General features: G+C 41.1%; 1 protein-coding gene across 1 annotated transcript; it reads right to left on the reverse strand.

Annotated features, from left to right (window-relative positions):
• Window positions 1–181: 181 nt before the first annotated feature.
• LOC119503588 (hippocalcin-like protein 4) lies at window positions 182–24,277 on the reverse strand. Its single transcript, XM_037795433.1, has 4 exons — window positions 24,106–24,277; window positions 5,060–5,235; window positions 3,556–3,771; window positions 182–3,129 (listed from the first exon to the last, which is right to left on the reverse strand). Exons 2-4 carry the CDS (start codon window positions 5,219–5,221, stop codon window positions 2,932–2,934), a joined length of 576 nt encoding a protein of 191 aa, XP_037651361.1. The 5' UTR covers window positions 5,222–5,235; window positions 24,106–24,277; the 3' UTR covers window positions 182–2,931.
• Between the last annotated feature and the right edge of the window lie 302 nt (window positions 24,278–24,579).

Genomic DNA, 24,579 nt, shown 5'->3' on the forward strand with positions numbered 1-24,579 from the left:
TCTAGTGGCTCCTTCTGGTGCACAAATTGTTGGTCTTAGAGATCATGTTTACCATTATGCTGTATGTTTCCCCTATTTCTGGTTCTGCTTATATCACATGTCAGGCTGTTGACACAATTTCCAGAGTTAGTTCAGTTTCGTTGCCAAATGGAGAACACAAAGCTGATTTTTTTTTTCTTTGTTTTTTGGTGCAGAGACAGTAATAGTATCCAACGCACATTTACCAACTGTAATAACTCATTAAAACATAATTAAATTCTCCTTTTTAATTGAACCTGTTAATAAAAATAGTGGGTTTTTAAAAAAAAAATAATTAGCTGTGATCTATTTTGAAATTAGTTGAGGTCAAAGGTCAAGGGACCCCTCTGGAAATGACCAAAGCCAGTTTGTTCTCGCCAAAATTTAGCTTTTTTCTAGTTTTGAGCGTTATTTTCTTGTTTCATATGATGCCACTATCTTCACTCTAGCTTTTAAACTGAGCCTGTTACAACCTAAAAATGTCAAGTTGCGTTAATGCGTTAAAGAAATTAGTGACGTTAAAACCAATTTGCGTTAACGTTGACAGCCCTAACTATTAGTAATATGAAGCTGAATGTTAAATGTTAATTTCCTGTTGCCGCGGCCCACTGAAAAACTGTAGCTGACATTCAAATAAAGAACATGTTCACTGTCTGGAGAAAGCCCAGATTAGATTATGCGGAGGACGAGGCTTTATTCTAACCTAATTACATGTCCTTTTAATAAAAACACATGTAATCATTTTGATAAGATATTGATTTCAGCATGTGTGGAAAAGCTTAGTAGGCGCAGGCCGAAGTCGCTGAGCAGCACATCAGTATGCCTCGCCATGCTGCTGGAGGCAGCCGTCTGAGTCATTCATCACCTGCCTGCCTCATATTTGGAGGGTAAAGCGTGTGGACGCCGCACTGTAATCTATCGGAAATGCTTTGTTTCAGCGCCTGGAAAAATAGAACTGGCAGTGGATTTGGCAACTGCACACACACACACAAACACACACAGAGTGGGCAGTTTGATCTGGGTTCAAGAAGTGTATATTTTGCTCGTACACACATTCTCACATACTCGTATGGACACCATAACACAAACACACACACAGCTCATGGTATTGTTCATTTTCTCTATCAGCATAACATCTGCTTCTCTCTTGTTGCTCTGTGTGGAACAAACAACAGGCCTTTTGTTGGTTTAATGCCATTCCTTTTTTCAAACTATACCGTGGTGCACAGCATCAAAACACCGGCTGACTTTCCGAAGTCTGGGTGCCAGAATTAACACTAGCGTAAGACATTAAACGAACATTTCAGGGAATATGTTTATTTGCTTTTTTGACAAGCGTTAGATGAGAACGTCGATATCTCATATCTGTGCGGTAAATATGAAGCTGGAGCCAGGAGACAATTAGTTTAGCTTAGCATAGCATAAAGACCAAGTCCGAAAGCTAAAGAAAAATTTGAAGTATAAAAACTGACAAGTTGCTGTCATACCAGGGGTTATAAACCAGACTATTTCTTGGCCGGGAGCATTTACTTCCTCAAGTCTTGTTTGTCGTCACCGTGGGTTTGCCAGGTAACCAGCGAGGACTCCACAAAACCCTCTGTAGAACCACATCTGGTCATTTTTACACTTTGTAAACAATATAGAATGTGTTAATTAGTGACTTTTAGGGCACTTTCACAAGCCATAGTCCGTTTAGGTTAGTCCGAATCAGAGTGAAATTGATACTTTTGGTTTGTTTTCTATTTAGTCTGGTTCGGTATCACAGTGCACAAATTAAAGCGGACCAAATTATAAAATTAATTTGCTGAGGGGCGTGTACGAAGGAGAGGATTTATCATTTCTGTCTGGAGAGCTGCCAATTCTATGAAGGGAATCGCAGACTTTGATATATTGCTGTCAAAGTTTTTTTCACTTTGACATATTCTATATGTTCTCTTCAGCCCAGATGTCAAGCAAACATTGGACTTATGCAGAAGTCCAGGTCAGTCCTCTCCCACTCATGTTAACCTCTCGTTTACCTGTGTCTGTATCTCAACAAATGCCCAGGCAGGTTGCATTTTGGTTCGCTTGGAAACGGTTCGAGACAAGCGGTCTCAGACCAGTTGCTAAGGACCGCAACAGAGTTCCATTAAAATGGACTAAATGTTGGCTTGTGAAAGCGCCCTTGAAGGTGCTGTTAGGCAGATTTCTTTACTCTTTATCCCTGTTATTAGGTCTTTATGCTAAGCCACGCTAAGCCAACCGTCTCCTGGCTGTAGCTTCACAGTTAACAGATATTATAGTGGTATCGATCTTATCACATAACTCCCCGAAAGAAAGCGTGTCTTACAAAACTATCTTGTCATGTCCATTGAAATCCATGTTAAATTGCAATTAAATCTTTTAAGATCAAGGTCTTGAAAAGGGTGGGCAAACCATTCACTATTATACAAATAAGAAAGTTGGGTATAAACAAGACGAAGGTGCAGGTGTTCTAAAAAGAGAGCTGACCTCTGCACTTAAATCACCAGCAGTATATTGTACTGCAGGGTGTAAATCAATATCTCTGTGCCAAAGGTGTTGGAGGAATTTCCTCTTTTCACAGATCATCAGATTGGACGTGTAAAGACACCCGGCTAGACTGAAGCAGAGTTGCACAACGGGACGGCCTGGAAGAAAAGAATGGCATCAACCAGAGGTCCACTGTGTTCCAAACACGGCTCATTGCCATCATCACTGCCTCAAAAAAAAAGGAAAACAGCTTCCCTACCTCCTCCTCCTCCTCCTCCTCCTCCTCCTCCTCCCCACTGCGTCTCTCCCTTCCTTCTCTCATCCTCCTTCCTTCTCTTGTTTCAGTTCAACTCTTCCCCCGTCCCTCCCCTCCCTCCCTCCCTCCTTCCCTCCCTCCCTCTGTGTCTCCACCCGTCCCTCTCTCTACTTCTGCATGTCACACTGCAGCAGTAGGACGATGGAGGGGTCAGACTTGGCGGCCTCTTTAAACTCTTCCAGGGAGATCTCATCGTTGTGGTCTTTGTCCATCTTGGAGAAGATCTTGTCCACGCGCTGCTGCGGGGTCAGCCCGTCCTCGTTCATACGCATCATGATCACAGTGCCGACCATCTTGTAGATGGCCTGTAAAGAGGGGGAGACGGACAAAATGTTCGATTTTGTCTTAAAATCTATACATAACTGAGATGATTTGTTTTATAGGAACAATGCAGGCTGTTCTTATATGCTGTTCATGGCTATATCTACGAAAAGTAATGCACTGTAACTCGTATATATCACACAAAATCAATTTGTATGTCATCCAAGTAGTTTTGTTGCCTAAACCGAACAAAGTTGTTTCCTGTGAAGACAGAAGTTTATTTTGAAAAGACTGTTTGCATGTATCGAATGGAAATTGACTCGTGTTGCTGGACATTCGAAGGAAAATGCACAAAAAATGAGGAATAACTTTTTGTAAGATATCATACAAACCGTTGTATGAAGATACGTTGAACAAGAACCAGTAAAAACCTCCCAATCTGATTCCTAAATAAAACATTAATCACATACCTCAATGATCTCCAGCATCTCCATGCGTGTGATCTTCCCATCCCCGTCCAGGTCGTACATGTTGAAGGCCCAGTTGAGTTTCTGCTCGAAGCTGCCCCTGGAAGTGATGGACAGGGCGCAGATGAACTCCCTGAAGTCGATGGTCCCGTCGCCGTTCTTGTCAAACGTCCGAAACGCGTGCTGGGCGAACTTTGAGGCGTCACCATATGGGAAAAACTGAGAAAAACAAGGTGACAGTTATATTGTGCATCACTTCATGAAAAATTAAGATGCATTATGGGCAATGCAGGATCCTTTGACCTCAGCTGGTCCTCGATTTTGACTATACTTTGTTTATTGAAGGGCAATATTACATTGCTGGAGAACCCCTTTAAAAATCATTATAACATGTGTAATACCTTAAAATTATAAAAGTATAGGAGATTTTGGTCATTTTCTGCATTACTTGCATGTTTTTTGTGTTTTGTTCTATTGAGTTTGTCCTATTTTATTCTCAGAAACATATTGAAATTGCAGCTACTGTATGTTATTGTAAAGACATTTTTGCATTTACATAACATAGATTTACATTTTTGTAACTGTAATTTTTAGGGGTGGCCCCGAAGAGTCGACTATTCTGTAAATCATCGGGAAAAAGTGGCTGAAAAATGTGGTTATGAAACAAAGGATCATTCCATTCTGGCTATAGGGGGGTGCTAAATGTCTGATTTTACATTGAATTGTTTGTTTTCTCCCAATAAATCATGACATATGGCCTATTTTGGTATAAATATCAGCCTGTCACATTTCAGTACCATGGACAGCGCAACAATGTTATTTTTATTTGTAGCTTAATCTGTGTTATATAGATCACATGACCCGAGGCCAATGTTTGGATCATGCAATTAAGGATTCATCTTTCATTTTTGTAACAAGACCTTATTTAGGGCTGACCCGAATGCATCGAAGCTTTGACCTTTGCCATGGTAATCAACCTCCAAATCAGTATTCCAATGCTTCATTTTTTTTAACATAAAGGATGTTAGTTGTTAGTTGAAAGACACATTTTAGAGATGAAGTGCTGCAATTGGAGACTTCTTGTTTACAAAATAATATCTGATGTACAAGCCACAGTTGATTTCTATGCCTGAGAATGAGAGGATAAGTAAAACCGATTTAAAAATATCTTTAACCCCATGAAAAAGTCAGTCTTTCTCTGGCGCTGTGCCAGCTCAAAAAGTTTACTGAGATGCTCTCTATGCTAAACACAGTACGATTACTTAACATTAACTTTCTGGTTAACAACCCAACACGCTCTGAGTCATTTAAGAGGTAACTTTTTACATTTTATATAACTATGAAAAAACAACGAAAACAGTTTTCACTGCACCCAACAGCTATGAAAAACACCCAGAATGTGAAAAGACCCTTCTTATTACTACAACTGCCATGACTTAATTTCCTCTGCTTCGTGCCCATTTTCATGCCGCTCTCTCCCGCCCTCCGGTTCCACCCTCATCCTTACCTTAACGTAGAGCTGCTGAAACTCCTCCAGGTTGAGGATGCCAGAGGGACAGTCCTTGAGGAAGCCTTTGTACCACTGCTTGAGCTCCGCCTCGTTGAATTCAGTGTTCTTGGTCAGGTCGTCTAGAACCTCCGGAGCCAGCTTGCTGTTGTGTTTCCCCATGATGCTTCACTTCTCTGGGGGGGGGGGGGGGGGGGGGGGGAAGAGAGAGACAGAGGGTGAACACGCAGGTGAGGAGGTGCTAGACAAACCACAGCGACAGCACTAATGTCCCTGTGTTGTTGCTACAGCACAGGTCTCTGAGGAGGCATGTAAACAAGGAATCACCTGCACAGAGACACATTCAGAGGACAGCTGCAATGTCTTTATGTGGCTTTGTGTGTCAAAATACACTGTATAAAAACATTCGCACACATATATAAAGGACTGCAACTAATGATTATTTTCATTGTTGATTATTTTCTCGATTAATCGGTTAGTTTTTTGGTCTAGAAAATGTCAGAAAATGATGAAAAATGTCTATCAGTGTTTCCCAAAAGCCCAAGATGACGTCCTCAAATGTCTTGATTTGTCCCCAATTAAAGACATTCAGTTTACTGTCATAGAGGAGTAAAGAAACCAGAAAATATTCACATTTAAGAGGCTGTAATCAGAGAATTTAGACTTTTTTTCTTGAAAAATTACTCGAACAAATTAATCAATTAACAAAATAGTTGGTGATTAATTTAAAAGTTGACAACTACTTGATTAATTGTTGCAGATCTACATATATACGCTACAAATATCTTCTTAGTCCTGTTTTCAAAAATGTATTCCACTTAAAATGGTTGTAGCAGGCTCAGTTTTAAAGCCAGAGTGAAGATATTGGTATCATATAAAACTAGAAAAACCTAAGGAATCCATTGGTACCAACCATGTCATACTAGCCACAAAGGAGGCTAAATAACGCTCCAAACTTAGATACATTTTGGCAAAAACTAGCATGGCCATTTTCAAAGGGGGTCCCTTGACCTCTGACCTCAAGATATGTGAATGTAAATGGGTTCTATGGGTACCTACGAGTCTCCCCTTTACAGACATGCCCACTTTATGATAATCACATGCAGTTTGGGGCAAGTCATAGTCAAGTCAGCACACTGACACACTGACAGCTGTTGTTGCCTGTTGGGCTGCAGTTTGCCATGTTATGATTTGAGCATATTTCGTTATGCTATATGCAGTACCTGTGAGGGTTTCTGGACAATATTTGTCATTGTTTTGTGTTCTTAATTGATTTCCAATAATAAATATATATATATATACATTTGCATAAAGCTGCATATTTGTCCACTCCCATGTTGATAAGAGTATTAAATACCTAACAAATCTCCCTTTAAGGTACATTTTGAACAAATGAAAATGGGTGATTATTTTGTGATTAATCACAATTAACTATGGACAATCATGCGATCAATTACGATTAAATAATTTAATCGATTGACAGCTATATAAATACAAAATTGTTGATCATTTTAAATATCTTGGAGTTGTTTAAAAAAAAATTTCCATTTCCATAATGACTCATATCATTCTACCTCCATAATCACCCTTGTGTGAGTAAAGCTCCTGATAGCATCACCGCTATTTGGTGCCATAAAACGGCCCATTACCTTGGCTCCTCACCTCACCGGTATTCACATGGCTGAGGAGCACTGCAGTGACGCCATCCCTGACTCATAGCCTCATAGTCTGACAGCTTTCGCACTTTGACACCGGGGGACGCAGCCGAGCCAAGCGGCCGCAAATCCTCCTCTAAAAATCGCAGAGAGATTGTGGGGACAGTTTGGAGGCTGAAATATCATCCTGTCATGCTTTATGGCGAGTGAGTCATGTAGAAAGAGGAGACTAAACCCCAGGTCACCGCAAACTGCACAAATATTTTGGACTTTAGTGTTCCCGTGACAAGTGGGAGACACTGAGAGCTTAGAGGAAGAGCAATAACGGACATGAATAGGAGACAGGACTGTCCAGCTTTAACTTGTTTTGAAAAGGTCACCTGTGATCAAGTTGAAACACAAGAATGAATGTTTCTGTCTTCTCAGACAATCATCCCCCAGTTGTTTAGGAAAAGAAAAGAAAAGAAAAGAATGATTGCTGTTCGTGCCTGTAAACTGGATGACAAATATAAAAGCAGGTGCAATCATAGCTGTATTACTGAATGGGTCAGATGGTTACGCATCTGTTCAATGCAATCCTGTGCGATTCAAACAACTTTTTTCAGTCATTGCCGGAAAATAGCTTCCACTTTTACCGTGTTTATAACAGAACGCAGCGTGTGTCAACCATAAAAGAACAAATGTTCCATTTCCACAAAGGACTCTGTGTTTAAATTGCACGGTGACACAAATGGATCCCTTCAGAAATGACTCAGGATTTTTTAGCCATTTGGGTAATGAGCAAGCGCTTTGTGTTTGCTTAGACGCATGCACACTAGACTCACAAGTCAGTCTCTAAACACTTAGCTCAACTAGAGACTGAAGACAAATCTCCCTGGTTTTTCTGCTAAAACTGGGTGGAAACAATTATCAACCTGATCTCATGGGAAGGCGGGTAAATAGTACAACATTACAAGGACATTCTGTGTGTCATGAGAGCGCATTTTAGCGTGTCATTTGTATGCCACGCAACAAAACTACATCCGCAGTTCGGTTTAGGCAACAAAACCACTTAGTTTGGTTTGGAAATACACCATGGTTGGGCTTAAAATAAGTACATAAACTAAGTACAATACATACGGAAACAACGTAACTGAAGTACGGAAAACACGTCACAAACATCATTAAAGTAACTTCAAAATAGTCTCCTGTTCGAAAGTCCTGTGTTTGTTGGACCCATCCACCTCCCCTTCTGCCTGTCAAAAGCAGGCTTTCTCACTTTTTATTCTACGTCACCAGCTCTGAGCGTAGTATATCTACGCAGATGTGTTTACATGCCAGTCAGTACAGACTACATGGCGTACACATGACACACCAAAAGCAAGAACGGCGTTCTTATTGCTAAATAAGTTGTGAATGACCGTGTCATTCATACGCCATTTAGTGCAATCGGGCTGCAATTAAAGAGTTTTTTTGTTTTTTTTTCAGATTATTTTTGGGGCTTTTTTAAAGTGAGAGAGAGATAGTTATGAAAAAGGAGAGAGAGGGGTTGACATGCAGCAAAGGGCCACAGGTCAGATTCAAACCCTGGGCCACTGCGTTAAGGACTCAGCCTTGGTACATGGGGCGCCTGATCTACCAGGTGAGCTACAACGGTGCCCCCACATTAAAGAGTTTAAAAAAAAACCTTCATAGCAAAACCAATCCAAAATCTCTAGTCATATTGGGGGCGGTGACACGCAAAAGTCAGGAGCTTGCTTGTAAACACTGTCGTATAAGAAGCACATTCACAGACAGGTTGTTAATTTCGGGGCTCTCCATCCACCGGTAAACGGCTCCAGAAAATGTGATTCGCAAGTTTTATTACTCCAGAATCTCCCCGGAGCCGCGCCCTACAGTAGATGACGTCTACCAATAACAGCACGTTATCCCCACGTGGCACAGCCGTACGTCTCCACGCATTTAGATAAACGGTTGTGATTGGCCTGTCTGAATCCAAAACATGTAAGGGGTCTGGCGATACATCGATCTGGATCGATTTATCGATTCAATGATCAACGGTCCAATATCATCAATGCAAAGTGAAAACCTCAATACATAGCATCCTCTTTAAGATGTGCCTTTATTTAGAAATTCCCATGGCACGTCTGTGTCACCATTTCCCTCCTTCCCAGTAATATAATTTCTCAAATCATATTTTAGTTGCTTTTTGTGAGTTGATATAAATGTAACTGATTGTGTTAAATGGGCGTATGACAGAATCTCATATCGATCGCAGGCCCCTGAATTGAACTGAATCGAAGTCGTATCATAGGCTTGGACGACGATACGATATTTGCTCAAAGAATGATTATAATATTGTATTGTGACGAAACTTGATCTTACACCCCTAGTAAGGGTCGTAGGTTTATTCGCCGCCGTTTTAGCAACAACTTTGCATTTAGATATCCCGCCAGACAGGAGGCAGAGATCTCTGATTGTCTGATATCGTGAGACTATACACACACACACACACACACACACGCACACACACACACACACAGTTTCACAAAGCTAACAGCTGCAGGATGGATGCAGACAGATGTTTGGGGCAAGCAGTGTGGAGAAGGATCACATAAAGGTGTTCATGTAGTGTCAGCGACACCTGTGGCGCCATTTCCCCCTGAGAAGCAGGAGGAGGTCACTTTTGGAGGGACCATCATTAAACTAGAGGTATTGAACTCTATGAGTCTCCGCCTCAAGCAGCAGACATTCAGAATGAAAGTCCAACCATCCCTAAATCATTGATAGTGTCCACTCAGGTAGCTCTGTAAATCACTGACAAAGACACACACACCATGAACATTCAAACTTGTGCCACAAGCGGTGGGTTTATTATGGCATGTAGCCTCCTGGGCACACACAAAAACACACACACACTCCACAGAGTTGCAACGTTGAGTCTTGCCTCCGACCGAGGCAGATGAGATTTTATCCCTCTGTTAGGGAAGCAAATGTAGCAGATAATAGAGTTTCCCGTGGCAGCCAGCGAGAGGCGTGACCAGCCAGGCGAGCAAACACACTGGAAACGTATCCCATCTGAAAGAAGCAAAATGAACACTGCTCACGCCAGCAAAACAGGCAACCCGTAGCTTCATTCTGAGGGTTGCCAGGTCGGATGCTGTCTTCCAGTCAGGTGCTCGGGTCTCTGCTGCCAGCTCATCTTCCTGAGGCACAAATCTATTGAGGGAGACTATTCAGGTGTTGGGGGTTATCTGGAGATACTTTGGTCTTTTTCTTGGATTGGCAAACAGGTCAAATCTCTGTGGAATCAATGAGATGCATTCAAATACATTTTCTCATTTTGCCTGCCAAGAGGGTGAGGCTTATCTGAGTGCATTGACACATGCATATGGGTGCACATGTATGTCAAACTATAGGGTATGCGTGTGTTGCAATAAAGATTTGCTTGTTGTGTTGAGAGAAGCAAAGAACGGACATGTGAATGAATAGAATATAGACTCTTGATGTCCCTGTTCATGTTGGCTGGTTCCAGACCTCTGCCTCTGACCTTGCTGCCCACACCTACAATTTCTTTAAAGGGGACATATCATGCTCATTTCCAGGTTCATACTTGTATTTTTGGGTTTCTAGTTGAACATGTTTACATGCTTTAATGTTTAAAAAACACATTATTTTTCTCATACTGTCTGTCTGAATATACTCGGATTCACCCCCTGTCTGAAATGCTCCGTTTTAGCGCCTGTCTCTTAAAGAAAAAGCCCAGTCTGCTCCGATTGGCTTGTGTGAAAAATATGGTGCACCTTTGCAAAGGTATAGTTCTCAAGCTGTGGGCGATATATTCTAATGAGCCTACATGTGACATAGGAAGGGTAGCTAAATCTGAAAGTCTTGTTGAATCACATGTTTTCTGATCTAGACAGCCCACAAAAAACTGACTGGGTTGTCTTATTTCACAGTTTGTGGGTTGATAGGCACTCCAAATGTATGAGCACAAGCACTGAAAAAATGAGTTTTCATGATATGTCCCCTTTAATGATTTAAAAAGTTCTGGTGTTGTGCTCAAGGCTAGCTTTTAACTAATGCCAGCTGAAAAACAACCAGCCCATCAGAGCTTTGTGGCCGGGGTTAAGAATAGGGACGTCAACTTTCTGAGCCTGAGCCGGAAAAATAGCAGCATTCATGAAAAAAAGCAACAGAAAAAATGCCAAAAAAGTGGCAGCAATCTTGGATGAGATCAACAACAGCAGTACAGGTCATTGTAAGTTGACATACAACAGACAGTAACTGGTGAACATAGTGGAGCATTTAGCAGCTAATAGCCAGATATTTCCCTCTGTTTTGGTCTCCACCAACTCCTGAGACAAAAGAAGAGTGAATATAAGGGATGGATTGATAAATTATCGGCAGATAATTAGGAAATTTATATTATTATGTAGTATTCCCATAAGGAAATTATAGCTGATAAATTATCGGCTGACCCTTATAGGCCAAATTGCTTTCATTGACTTAACAAGCGCTAGCATCTACACACTGCGATACAGTAGGTTGCGGTATGCACCTTTAAAGTTGGTTTGCGATCCGCCAATAAACAAAGAGAAGAAGGGGAACAACAAGTGCAGCACGCTGACTAGAGAGCCAAACATGTTGTTGCGGGTGTTGATGTTTTTTCACAGTTTCAGAGGAAGACAACATAATCGCAATTTGCGACATGTACAAGTTTTTTTTATGTAATTAACTAGAAAAAATAAATGAGCATTTGATGTGTCAGAAGTGTTCTTTGTTTTTGTCGTATTAACAATTAAATCATCCACCTCAGGTGTGCTTAATAAACTACAGGATATGAACTTCTTTTTGAAATACAAAAATGTGATATTCTGTTATCTTATCAGTATCAGCCATGAAAAGCAGGAAATTATCAGTTATCAGCTGAAAAAAAATCCATATCGTGCATCCTTAGTGAATATTGGACCCACATTTGTCAGGTGGACAGAAAAAACACTCCAAATGAATGTTAACGTTGCTTTGTGTCTGCTGGATGTGAAATATTATTAACATATTCAGCACAATAACTAAATGCTGATAACAGTGTTGTGTTTATAGATTGTTCTGCTACCTCCAAAAATAAAATCAGTAATGCTGCTTTTAAATTTGCATATTTCTTCAATCGTCATGAAAAATGTTAACTGCTCCTATGGCAACTGCCCTGTGTTACGTAACTCTCTCCTGATTGGTTGGGGCAAAACAAAACAATATAACCCCCCTCCCAACCAGAAACTGGCCACCATGAACATGATGTGAGAATGAATAAATTAAGTAATAGAAAATGGCAATTCCGCCTGCGGATCTCAGGAACAATTCTGTCGCACACGGGAAGTGAGCTTACCTGGTATCTTTCAACTATCATCAGCTTAAGTTCAAAATTACCAATTTCAGTTTTGGCTTCAATAAACCCACAAAGGATCAAATCTCCGGGGAAAACCCTTTATGCTCTCTCATGCCGGTGCATTCAAAGTCACTCCCTCTGGTGCTAATATGAAATTGCTTTGTTCCCCAAATGCTGCAAATTCACTCAAATATATATCAATATATCAATTGGCCTGGCAACATTCTGTAGTCGTCTGTAGTCCGTTCACGTCAACACGCGGTGGAGGCCGTAGCGCACACACACAAACTAGGGACAACCAGGGACATATTTCATCACACACAGGAATTCTTATACATACAGACACCTCGTACACTGATATGAAAAATATAATGATATAGGAGGAGAAAGGAGAAAGCGAGAAAAGATGAAGAGGCTGTGTGGAAAGAAAAAAAAAAAATACGGGAGGATGACTCAATCTAGATTCACACCTCTGAGGGAGAAGACAAATAGACAGACAGACAGGGAGAGAGACGGGGAGTGAAGAGGCGATGAAGATGGGAGGACGGAGAAAGATGGGAGGCGGCAGGCAGATAAGCAGAGCTTGTTGAAAATTGTCCCAACAGGCGTTGAATGGAGAAAGACTTGCATCTTATTGAGTCTGAAGGGGCCTTAACGCATGTTCATCCCGGCAGTCAGACTGAGAGTAAACACAAAGTCTAATCGGAGTTGTAAATGCGTGGGCGACTGTGTGTGTGTGTGTGTGTGTGTGTGTTTGCCGGCCCAGCTTGATGGGCAATCATGCTGATTGGATAAGCTAGTTAAACATGTTTGCGTGCCAGAGTCAGTAGTAATAAAGCTTATATTTAGATGGCAGTTTTCTTAAACTCCAGGCACTTGTCACAGTTAGGAGAGCAGGCAGCAAAGGAATTTATTCACGTCAGAACAAATTACACATAAACATCACAACAAGGCAATTCAGTCACACACACAGCAGTCAAATGTCACACAAACACACACTAATTATATCATAAATATTATAAATCAGCGAGAGTAACATAGCGCCACCTGAATATCTTGTGTTTGCTGCATGGCCTTCAGTGGTTTAAGGTCTCACCTTGCTGCAGTGCTGTACAGGTGTACTCCAGGACCCCTGTGACATCACCGTTAGGTGTGATGTCACAGGGTCTTCCTCTATTCGGAACTTTTAAAGCCAACATATACTGTGATCTGGTGTCATAGTGATATGAGATATACCATAAAATATGGATAAATCTGTTCCAGTAAGCACCAGTGGTCTAATGTGTATCTATTTGGAGATATGAAAACACTTGAGTATTCTGCTGCATCAAATAATGATGCTGAAGGTACCGTTGTGGGTTTGTTACTGCATTAAGCAATTACTGTATGTTGGTCTAAGGCTCTAAGGGCGTTTTCACAAGCCAGCATTCAGTCCGTTTTAATCAAACTCTGGTGGGGTTCATTTGGGCAGTTGTGAATGCAGTAATCGTACTCTGGCGCGGACCAAAACAACTGAGACCGCTTGCGAGAGGTGGCCTCAGACCGTTTCCAAGCGAACCAAAACGCAGGGCTGCCTGTGTGGGCATTTGTCAAGATGGACGCAGGTAAACTACGGGTTAACATGAGTGGGAGAGGACTGAGGTTTGCTTGAGAGCATACAGAATATGCTAAATAAAGTCCACAAAAAAGTGATGTATAGAGTATAAACTGGAGAAGAGGGGATTCGTGTGCACGGTAAATCAATGTTGAGTCAAAGTGGAAAAACGTTGACAGCAATATATCAAAGTCTGTGATTCCCTTCATAGAAGCGGCAACTCTCGAGAGGAAAAAGATAAATTTGCTCCTTCGTACTCGCCCCTCAGCAAATTTTTTTTTTTTATTTGGTCCGTTTTAGTTTGTGCACTGTGAAACCGAACCACACTAAATAGAAAATGAACCAAAAGTGTCAATTTCCCTAGATTCGGACTATAGCCAAACAGACTATGACTTGCGAAAGCGCCCTAAGGGTCGTCGTGGATGGCGCATTGAAGACGAAATAATAAAAAGTGAGTGATGCCAGTATTATTGACAGATGCAATAGTGCTGAAATGATTAGTCGATTTATCAATTAGTCAAATGACAGAAAATATATCAACAACTTTGATAGCTGATTAGAGTCATTTCTTACACATTTCTTGGTTCCAGCTTGTTCCAAAATATTCAAATATTTTAGTCACCAGGAAATTGCGATTTTTTCACTATGTTGTGATATAAGGGATGATGAAAATAGTTGTTAGTTGAAGCCTAAAAATGAAATAATGAAAATAAAGCTGACTTGACTAGTGTGACAAAAATCACACTTGAATCATTCTACTTTATTATGAAAAGTATTTTTCTTTTCTGGACGCTGACAGTAAGAGGCAACATGAGGAACAAAACACGGTTGAAAAGCAGCGGCTTTACACTGTTCCTCTGTTATTACTACGAGGCTCGGCCACTCTGGCTTTAACTGAACGGAGCCCGGGGGGGAAATGTGTCGGTGTCCCTGTGCCTGAAAATGATTAGCTGGCAAAAGCTGTAATTGAGTTGGAAAGAGAGCAAAAATGGGAAGCTAGGCCTCTCGTACAATAGTCATTTCCTGTGTGTGTTTCTGTGATGATGTGTGTTTGTTGTGTGTTTGTGTATTTGCAATGGCAATAACCTTTGTGAGAGTGGAAAAAGTACAACGGACTGTAGAAGCAATAGGAAAACAATCAATAGGTGACCAGTCCAATACCAGCTCAGGCCATGAACAACTACACTGTGAAACGTGTGTGTGTGTGCATGTGTGCGTGAGAGAGAGAGAGAGAGAGAGAAAGAAATTACATATATAATAGAAATCTGATGAGAGGTGGATGGACAGCGTATTGATAAGTGGATGATAAACCACACCCTGAATGGCCGTCGTGGCAGCTCACCAAACCATCAGAAGTGAAATAGAACAATTTGTCGTCTTGACAACCGTTGCCCGGCTCGCTGCCAAACAGCGGATGATGCTCTCGGCCAATCGAAACTGTCCATCTGCCAACTGGATCTGACTGATATACTGTACGGGCCTGATGTGGGGGTTTTATTGAAGATCTAAATATTGGCCAGTGTCTTCCACGTCCCACATGATGCTCTGTGGTTGATCAGATATTTATTGTGGAATTGAAAAGTAGAGTATTATACTGCTTGTTTACGAGAAACAACCTGATATAATTCTAATGCAATTTCTGCATAAATGTTGTCTTTTTATTAGAGCTTTTATTAAACTGAAATGCAGACGCACGCTGTCTGTGTCGTGGTATTTATACGCCTTCCTGAGAGACCAGGTTGATAGATAGTAGCAGTTCTAATACAGTGGTAGTAGCCTATTAGAAGTATTAGAAATAGTAGTAGTATCATAAATATAATGTCCGTATGATATTGGTCTTCATAAACAGTTAAAATGTATGTTTACTGTATGTAATTACAGAGTTATGACAGAACATGTTGGTGCTGACTGAGATGTTGCTTCCTATCAGTATGATCTCCATATCGTCCTAATCTACATACATCTCTCTGGTGACTTGAGCAGCAAGGATGCATCGCTATAGAAACGCAGCTCACCTCAGTGCAGTTCAAACTCTAATTTAAGACCAGGCAGCACGGCGAGCCTGGGGAGAAACACGGGGGACTGTGTGTGTCAGAGCTCTTATGAGTCAGTCTCTCATCTAACCTTTATCTCCCATATCTCCAAAACATCATTCATTCACCTCAGCATTCATTTATTGCCACGGTTGTTACACATTTACTGAAGTCTGGGTGACTCATGTCTGAGTGCTGCTCTAATTGCGGCCTATTGTTTCTGTCTGTGCCCTCCCAAACCTGCGCAGCATTGTAAAATGTGACTAATAATATTCCGGCGACACCTTTAAACTCAGCAGAAGCAGGAAAGATGCCAGCACACACACACACACACACACACACGCTCATACGCACAAACACACATTTTCCTATATTACATAAACCGTGGTGGAGAGTTGTTTTTGTTGTTGGTTGTAAAGCTCAGGTGTTCCAGACACAAACAGGCTCTCCAACAAACATACCCGTGTCCCGTAAGCACACACACACACACACACACACACACACACACACACACATACAGTAGTGGTGTGTTTATTGTGTTGAAAGCATTGTGAGAGAACAGGGGAGATATGGGACAAATGCCTGCAGCACTTACCCCCGCTGCTCCTGTGCTGAACGCTATCATCACCATCCTCTGTTGACATGAACATTTAATGTGTTCTGAAACTAAAACTGGTGCTGCAGTAGGTGGCCAATCAACATCTAACAACCTACAGAATAATGTCAGATCAAAAGCTACTACAGTATGTGCGCCACTTTAACTTAATCACTTGCATTTCAGACGTTGCCAAACACGACCACATCCTCCGAGCACTCTCTGTAATACATGCAAAATATACATTAGGCTGGAATATGTGATGAAAGCACTAAAGGATATGAAGTGCAGCCAGGCGGCAACCTCCAGTTCTGAAAAGTGAAGCCAATGCAGAAGTGCCTTAAATTTGCATTCTTTCTAACAGCCAGCAGGGGGCGACTCTTCTGGCTGCAAAAAGAAGTCTGATTGTATAGAAGTCTATGAGAAAATGAGCCTACTTCTCACTTGATTTATTACCTCAGTAAACATTGTAAACATGACTTTATGGTCTCAATCACTAGTTTCAAGTCTTCTTCAATACAGCATGATGTTCATTTAGTAAATTATGGTCCCATTTAGAGTCAAATAGACCATAAAGCAGGGGATGCTTTAGGACGTGGCTACCTTGTGATTGACAGGTCGCTACCACGGCGTTGTACGGTCTGGGAGTTGTCGGTGTTTTTGTCTTGCAACTTTAACCCTTTCACAGAGTGTTTTCAGCTCATGACGAGTTCATATTAACATTTTAATCGCCTAAAATTGTCTTATGGTTGTCCTTAGCTCCACCTTTTTGTTGCATTTCTGGTTGCAAAAAACCATGCAACCAACCAAGATGGTGATGGCCAAAATGCTGAACTCGAGGCTTCAAAACGTCAGTCCACAAACCAATGGCTGACATCACGGTAACTACGTCCACTTCTTATATGCAGTCTATACTGTAAGTGTAGTACATTGATTTACAGTTTCAGTTGTTTTTTTCTTTTCATTACAAACTCTTTAATCATTATTTTCATATTTGTAGACTCATGTATTTAGAGTCTACAATGTGAGACGGATTTTTTTGCTCATTTTGCCAGCAATTGTTTTGGACTTGTTTTTTTGCCACTGACATGGACTCAACAAACATTGGCTCTGACTTATTTTGAATTCCACTTATCTTCTGCTAAAAGTTTAGTAATCTCCAGCAAATTTCTTTAGCACAAAAATGTGACAGACTTTCACACATTAGGACAGCTGACTGTCTCTCATAACTTAAGAGGCAACATCTTATGCATCAGATGCCAACCAAATCAACAAGTCAGCTTTTAGCCGACTGTGTACACGACTGTTTGGGTCATGATAAATACAGCAATGGGGAAAAAGTTGTAGACACCTTGCTTTCAACAAATGAAAATATGGAATACTAAATTAAAAAAGGAGCACACACAGTACAAAAGACAAACATAATTGGCCCCAATATAGCCGACAGAACATATAGTTTGCTACCGCGGCATAAACCACAACATATATAGATGTGCATGGACTTTTGTTACATAGACCAAACCACTTCACTTGTGTAAAAATCTGCTGACAAGAAACTGGCAAAAATTATGTCAAAATGCATATTTAGAACAATTCCAAATCTCCAGTGGATGCTAGAAAGCTTTTTATGTGAAGCAGCACTAAGATGTGTTGAGTTTGCATTAAAAACATACAGACATTGCAAACCTGCACATACAGGCGTCTGCTGTCTGACAACCGTTGCGTCATGCTGCATGTTTGTTTTTTATCCACCTCAGGTGTGGCATTGAAAGAACACCAAGACTAGCTACCTCAGATTTGATAAACAAGAAACCCCAGTATACCCAGAAATAACTATTGAATTAAATATTGCAAGTGCAACAATCCTTGTTCCGTTTGTTCCCACTGAAAATCTGTGTAATTATATGAAGGCATTATATATTGTTCATTCATCCAAGACCGGAGTGTATCCCAGCATGCATTGGGCTAGAGGCAGTGCATACCCTGACAGGTTGTCACTCTATCACAAGGCTGACTCATACAGTGTATAGACAGATCAATGGATTCACACCCACATTCACACCTATGGGAAATTTTAGCATCGTCGGTTCACTTTAGACTGTGGGAGGAAACAAGAGCGCTCAGAGACAGAACTGAACCTGTGACCGTGTAGCTGGAAAGCAACACTCCTAACCACTGAACCACTTTAGTGTGTTAAAGGTAAAAGAAAAACAAAATGTGCTGCACGATTCAGCTTAAAGGAATACTTCAACCATTTGTATATCAACTACTCACCATGTGTTACCTTGAATTCTTGGAGAAAAACTTCTCTCACGCCTCCACGGTGAACGGAGAATCAACAAAACAGAGAAAAGTCTGCAAGTTTGCTTTACAAGCGGGTATATTGCTCAAATCATGTGAAAATGAGACACCTGTTCTGATTCTCCGTTCACCCTGGAGGTATGCGGAAAAAAACAATGTTTTCTTCAAGAACTCAAGGTAACACGCTCTGAGTTATTGATATTAGGGCTGTCAATTTATTTAAATATTTTGATTGTCCATATTTAATCATGATTAATCACAAATTAATCACACATTATTTTTTTATCTGTTCAAAATGTACCTTAAAGGGAGATTTGTCAAGTATTTAATACTATTATCAACAAGGCAGTAGACAAATATACTTGCTTTATGTAAAGACATGTATATATTTATTATTGGAAATCCTTTAACAACTCAAAAAAATGACAGATATTGTCCAGAAACCCTCACAGGTACTGCATTTAGAATAATAAATATGCTCAAATCATAACATGTCAAACTGCAGCCCAACGGGCATCAACAGCTGTCAGTGTGTCAGTGTGCTGACTTGACTATGTCTTGCCCCAAACTGCATGTGATTATCATAAAGTGGACATGTCTGTAAAGGGGAGACTCGTGGGTACCCATAGAACCCATTTACATTCACATATCTGGAGGTCAGAGGTCAAGGGACCCCTTTGAAAATGTTCATGCCTGTTTTTCCTCGCCAAAATTTAGCATAAATGGAGCGTTATTTAGCCTCCTTCACAACAAGCTAGTATGACATGGAATGGATTCATCAGGTTTTCTAGTTTGATGCCAGTATCTTCACTCTAGCTTTAAAACTGAGCGTGCTACAACCTCCGAAAGATAAATTGCGTTAATGTGTTGAAGAGATTAGTGGCGCTAAAACTAATTTGCGTTAATGCGTTTTTATCGCGTTAACTTTGACAGCCCTAATTGATAAACCACTATAGTCATTTTGTGGGTGAATTATCCCTTTAATATGTTTCTCCATCCATTCTTTCTCATAAATGTCACAGCCAAAATGTGACTAATGAATACCAAATACCATACTTTTTATCTTAGTTCTGAGATCAGTTCCTCGTCTCACTTTCCATGTTACTACATTGTACCTGTCCATCCACTGGAGGAGACTCTATCAATGGCGTCCACTGATAACTGTGGGTGTTCATTAGTTATCCGCCAGCGATGCCAAACTCCTTCACTCAACATTCCTTTGTTGTTGCTCAGCCATTATCAGCTGGTCCATGGGCTCTCTCTCACTCACACACACACACAGACCCATCCTTATATTCCAACATCTGTCTCCCTGGGTAATAAAGCATGTGACAGGAATGGATGAATCAATCAGTCAAGGGACACACACATACAGCATCCTACACACACAAATACACACAGTTGCTGAGCCAGGCACACATTGAGCCGGTGATGCATGAGACAGATGCATAGTACACCTGGCCACGGGCTTACAACAAAATGGAAGTGATACAAAGGGAAGGAAAGAAAGAGATACACAATGTGTGTGTGTGTGTGTGTGTGGGTGTCATATCATCATTTATCAACTGCTGTTAAAAAAAGGAAAAAGACTGGAAAAACAAACAACACACACACACACGCACATATGCAAAGACAGGAAACTGTAGAGTAACATGTTGCTCCAAGCTGATGTTATTGTGCTCTACAAAATGTGGATCAATAGGTGTTTCCAGAGTAGAGGAAGTAGCTCTGATCATGTGTTCTCCCATCCAGCGATCTATCAGTCAGCTGTTATGTGTAACTGCTTCTTTCCACCTCCTATTGTGAACAACAGCAGGGAGCTTTGACTATGTCTAACATCACCGCAAAGACCGAACAACTGCGTCTTTAGGAAACAGCCTGTTGCTCGTCTGCTTATGTGACGAGAACGTAGACTCTCCGTGTTGCTCTAGAGCTAAACAATATTCACCACTGAGTAGCACTTTTGTAAATCCTGGTGAGATTGATTGAAAATAGACAATAACACTGCACAGTTTTGAGATAAATGAGAGAATAGCAATGAGAGCGTGTGTTTATATAAAGTCTTAAAGTATAGGTCAATAAGAAAAACATATTAGTGGAAGCTTTGTGTTCTTTATTTGGATTATCACTCAACAGAGTGTACTTTAGAGGTAACAACCAGGCATGATGTTGCTCTCAACAGTTAGAGGTACAATCCATGATCCAAATGTAAATGAAGGGCAGCTGCACCACCAAAGTTTAAAACACAAAATTGGAGAATGACGTTACTCCCGATGTGATTGAGAGATCGTTTAATGCGTGGATTAATACTAAACAACAACAATCAAAGTTATTTTGATGTCGAGAAACCAACCTGCTCTCATGGGAAGGTGTAAACATTACAAGGACATGCCGCTTGTCATGATAACGCATTTTAGCCTCTTCACATGTCATTTGTATACCTCGTTTGCATGTCATTTTTACGCCACACAAACAAGTAAGGGATAATGTACAGCTGGCAGGTCGTTGTTGTGAAATAAACCCCCGTCGGGGTCCTGCATTGCCCTGTTGGGGTTAATTTCACAACAATGACCCGCTCGCTGTACATTATCCTGATTATTACACAGCTGCTTAATTAAGAAATCTATAATTTGACACAAATACGGCCCGCCAGAGTCCGAGATCGGAACTGCGCCCATGGCAACGGTGTGTTATACATAGCAACGGTCCGTTATGAAGAAATAACTGTGTAATAAAGCTATAGGGTAACGGCTGCAGTTAGGTTTAGGCAAAAAAAAAAACTTAGTTAGGTTTAGAAAAAACATCATGGTTGGGCTTAAAATAAGTACGTAAACTAAAAAATATGTATGTAAACAACGTACAGAAGTATGGGAAACATGTCACAAACGTCACTAATGTCATTAACATAACTTCAAATAACTCAATAACACTTTGAGACACGAACACCGGTCTACTGGTTAAAAATGCCCTGTGTTTGTTGGACCCATCCACCTCCCCTCCCGCCCACCATAAGTGGACTTTATCGCTTTTTATACATCACTAGCTATGAGCGTGGCATATTCACACGGATGCGTCAGTACAGACTACATGGCATACAAATGGCATGCCAAAAGCAAGAATGGCGTTCTTATTGCACGCAAAATTACTTGCAATTACCGTGTTATTTATACGCCATTCAGTGCGACCGGGCTGGAGAAGAAGATGAGTTATGTGATTTAAAAGTCAACCTCGACTCTATGCAGTATGTGAGCAATCCTGCAATTTATATGCATAAATCAATTATTGATTGGAGAAGGAGGAGGCGGTGCTGAATAAGAGGGTAATTATGCCACTGTAATAGCTCCCTCGTGGGATGCTCAACACCACTCGAGACAGCCTGACTCTTGAAAACTATCTGCTGAGAGAGTACAAGTGGGTTGCAGTAAGTTAAACAGAACAGATCCAACTGTATTTTTTTGGCTTAATTAAAAGCCAAGACTACAAACAAACAAACAATTACACAACACTTTATTATATCTGTACTGACACATTGCATCACCTAAAGTTAACATAGACAACGTGGCAGATTAGCAAATGTGTATCCATCAGCACTGAGACCCATTGTGCACTAAAGGCTGGCAGCCAAAGAACTACCGAGCCAAACTGAGAGGCCAGCTGTCTGCCATATAGACGTACCCGTCACTTTTGTGTTTGTGTCTTTCCATTATCATCATGGAGCATTGCTTTGCTTATTTGTATTGTATATGAACTAGGGCTGTCAATCAATTGTTAATTGCGGTTAATCAGCACATTTTCTATCTGTTCAAAATGTACCTTAAAGGGAGATTTGTCAAGTATTTAATACTCTTATCAACATGGGAGTGGGCAAATATGATTGCTTTATGCAAATGTATGTATATATTTATTAACGGAAATCAATTAACAACACAAAACAATGACAAATATTGTCCAGAAACCCTCACAGGTACTGAATTTAGCATAAAAAATATGCTCAAATCATAACAAACTGCAGCCCAACAGGCAACAACAGCTGTCAGTGTGTCAGTGTGCTGACTTGACTATGACGTGCCCCAAACTGCATGTGATTATCATAAAGTGGGCATGTCTGTAAAGGGGAGACTCGTGGGTACCCATAGAACCCATTTTCATATCTTGAGGTCAGAGGTCAAGGGACCCCTTTGAATGTGGCCATGACCGTCTTTCCTCGCCAAAATTTTGCCGTAAGTTTAGAGCGTTATTTATTTATAGTTGGTACCAATGGATTCCTCAGGTTTTCTAGTTTCATATGACACCAGTATCTTCACTCTAGCTTTAAAACTGAGCCCGCTACAACCTAAAAATCCCAAGTTGCGTTAATGTGTTAAAGAAATTAGTGGCGTTAAAACAAATTTGCGTCAACGCGTTATTATCGCGTTAACTTTGACAGCCCTAGTATGAACACAATCAATGAACATTAGACCCAGCAAGGCATGTAGACACACACACACGGTCAGTTGCTGTGATGCAATAACTCATCAGTTATGACCCAGCCGCCCGAAGGCCACCAGTAATGCGGACGAGCTCACACACACAGCAGCAGCGCACAGTGGAAGCTGGTCCTATTGATCGTGCAGGACCGGGTGTCATTCGCAGAGGACCGGATCATGCAGATGGATCTAAACCACTTGATTCAGCCTGCTGTGTTTCTATGTCTGTATTTCACAAAAGAACTCCAAATTACTTTGAAGGCAAAAAAAGTGAGACATGCTTCTTTTGCTCACTAACTCTATTTATGCACTTATTGTAGTTAGTACAACAGCATTCACACCCTATACCACTGCATTCCAGACATGCGCAAATCAACACATATGTGATGCAATTTGCATGCTTATGTCACGCTTATTTATGTGCAGAACAGAGAGAGAGAGAGAGAGTCCAGGTCCAGTGGTGCGACACACAGGTTGCCTTATTGTGTTCATCCATTGATTGCTCCCAGAGCATGAAGGACATTCTGACTTCCCCCGGCTGCATTTTCACATCCGTTTCGGAAGAAAACAGTTAAAGCACCAAAGCATCAAAGATGTATAGAGCATTCTACTACAAATGATGTAACAAAAGCATGATCATGTGTGCTGCCACCATGGCCGATATGGTCAGCAAAAGTGCCCCCTGTGGTCCTGGGTTCAACTGCCTCTATAGCCCTGAGTGTCCTTGAGCAAGACACTGAACCCCCCTAACTGCTCACCAAGGCAGTCCAGTATAATTGAAACCTTGACTTGACTCTTTTTATAAGTGTAACGCACTGAGACAGACAGGGTGAAGGGTTCCCTCTTCCTGGTGAGACACCTCTGGTACCAGACTAGTCAAATAATGACTTCCTGTCTCATCACTTATTGTTTCTCTTAGTTAGAAATTAAAGGGATATGTGTTCACCAACACTTGTACACATTAACATGATGACACACAAAAAAGAGCATTTACAAATAATAAAACATTTAAAAATATATATATGTCCTCCACTTACCCTGTGATGTTTGGAAGAAGAATAAGCTCCTCACAGCTATACAAACAAATGTCTCTGCTTTTGCTTTTGCAGCTATTCTCTCCGCAGTGTTTTGGTCCAGAGCAGTTCCTCCCTCATGTACAGTAACCTTCTCGTTAACTCTCCTCTCTCTCTCTCTGGAAGAAGATGAATGAACCGCTGCGTCTCCCTTGCCAACACATTAGCATAGAGGCCGCCTCCTCCGCGCCATCATTAGCTGGGACGCAGTTTAAAGGAGGATCCTGAGCATCTGATTGGACGGAGCTGCTTGTCAATAAGAGAGAGCGCGCGCCTGTGCCATCGCGTCCTGTCTGTTGCGCGCACGAGAGAGAGAGAGAAAGAGAGAGAGTGGGAGAGAGAGATTGAGTTTGAGTTTTTAAATAATCATTTAGTCAGATACAATTTTGTTCTACATTCACAATGATTTGCAACAAAGACAATCACAAACTATAATAC

The sequence above is a fragment of the Sebastes umbrosus genome, chromosome 15, assembly GCF_015220745.1.
Source record: "Sebastes umbrosus isolate fSebUmb1 chromosome 15, fSebUmb1.pri, whole genome shotgun sequence".
In the NCBI taxonomy this organism is placed as follows: Eukaryota; Metazoa; Chordata; class Actinopteri; order Perciformes; family Sebastidae; genus Sebastes; species Sebastes umbrosus.

Bases quoted from the DNA above. Each gene is read 5' to 3' on its own strand.
- LOC119503588 (XM_037795433.1), bottom strand. From the start codon at position 5,221: ATGGGGAAACACAACAGCAAGCTGGCTCCGGAGGTTCTAGACGACCTG. The intron at 3,772-5,059 runs GTAAGGATGAGG...TGTTTTTCTCAG, and splicing joins TTCAGCAGCTCTACGTTAAG to TTTTTCCCATATGGTGACGC. The intron at 3,130-3,555 runs GTATGTGATTAA...CCCTCTTTACAG, and splicing joins AGATGCTGGAGATCATTGAG to GCCATCTACAAGATGGTCGG.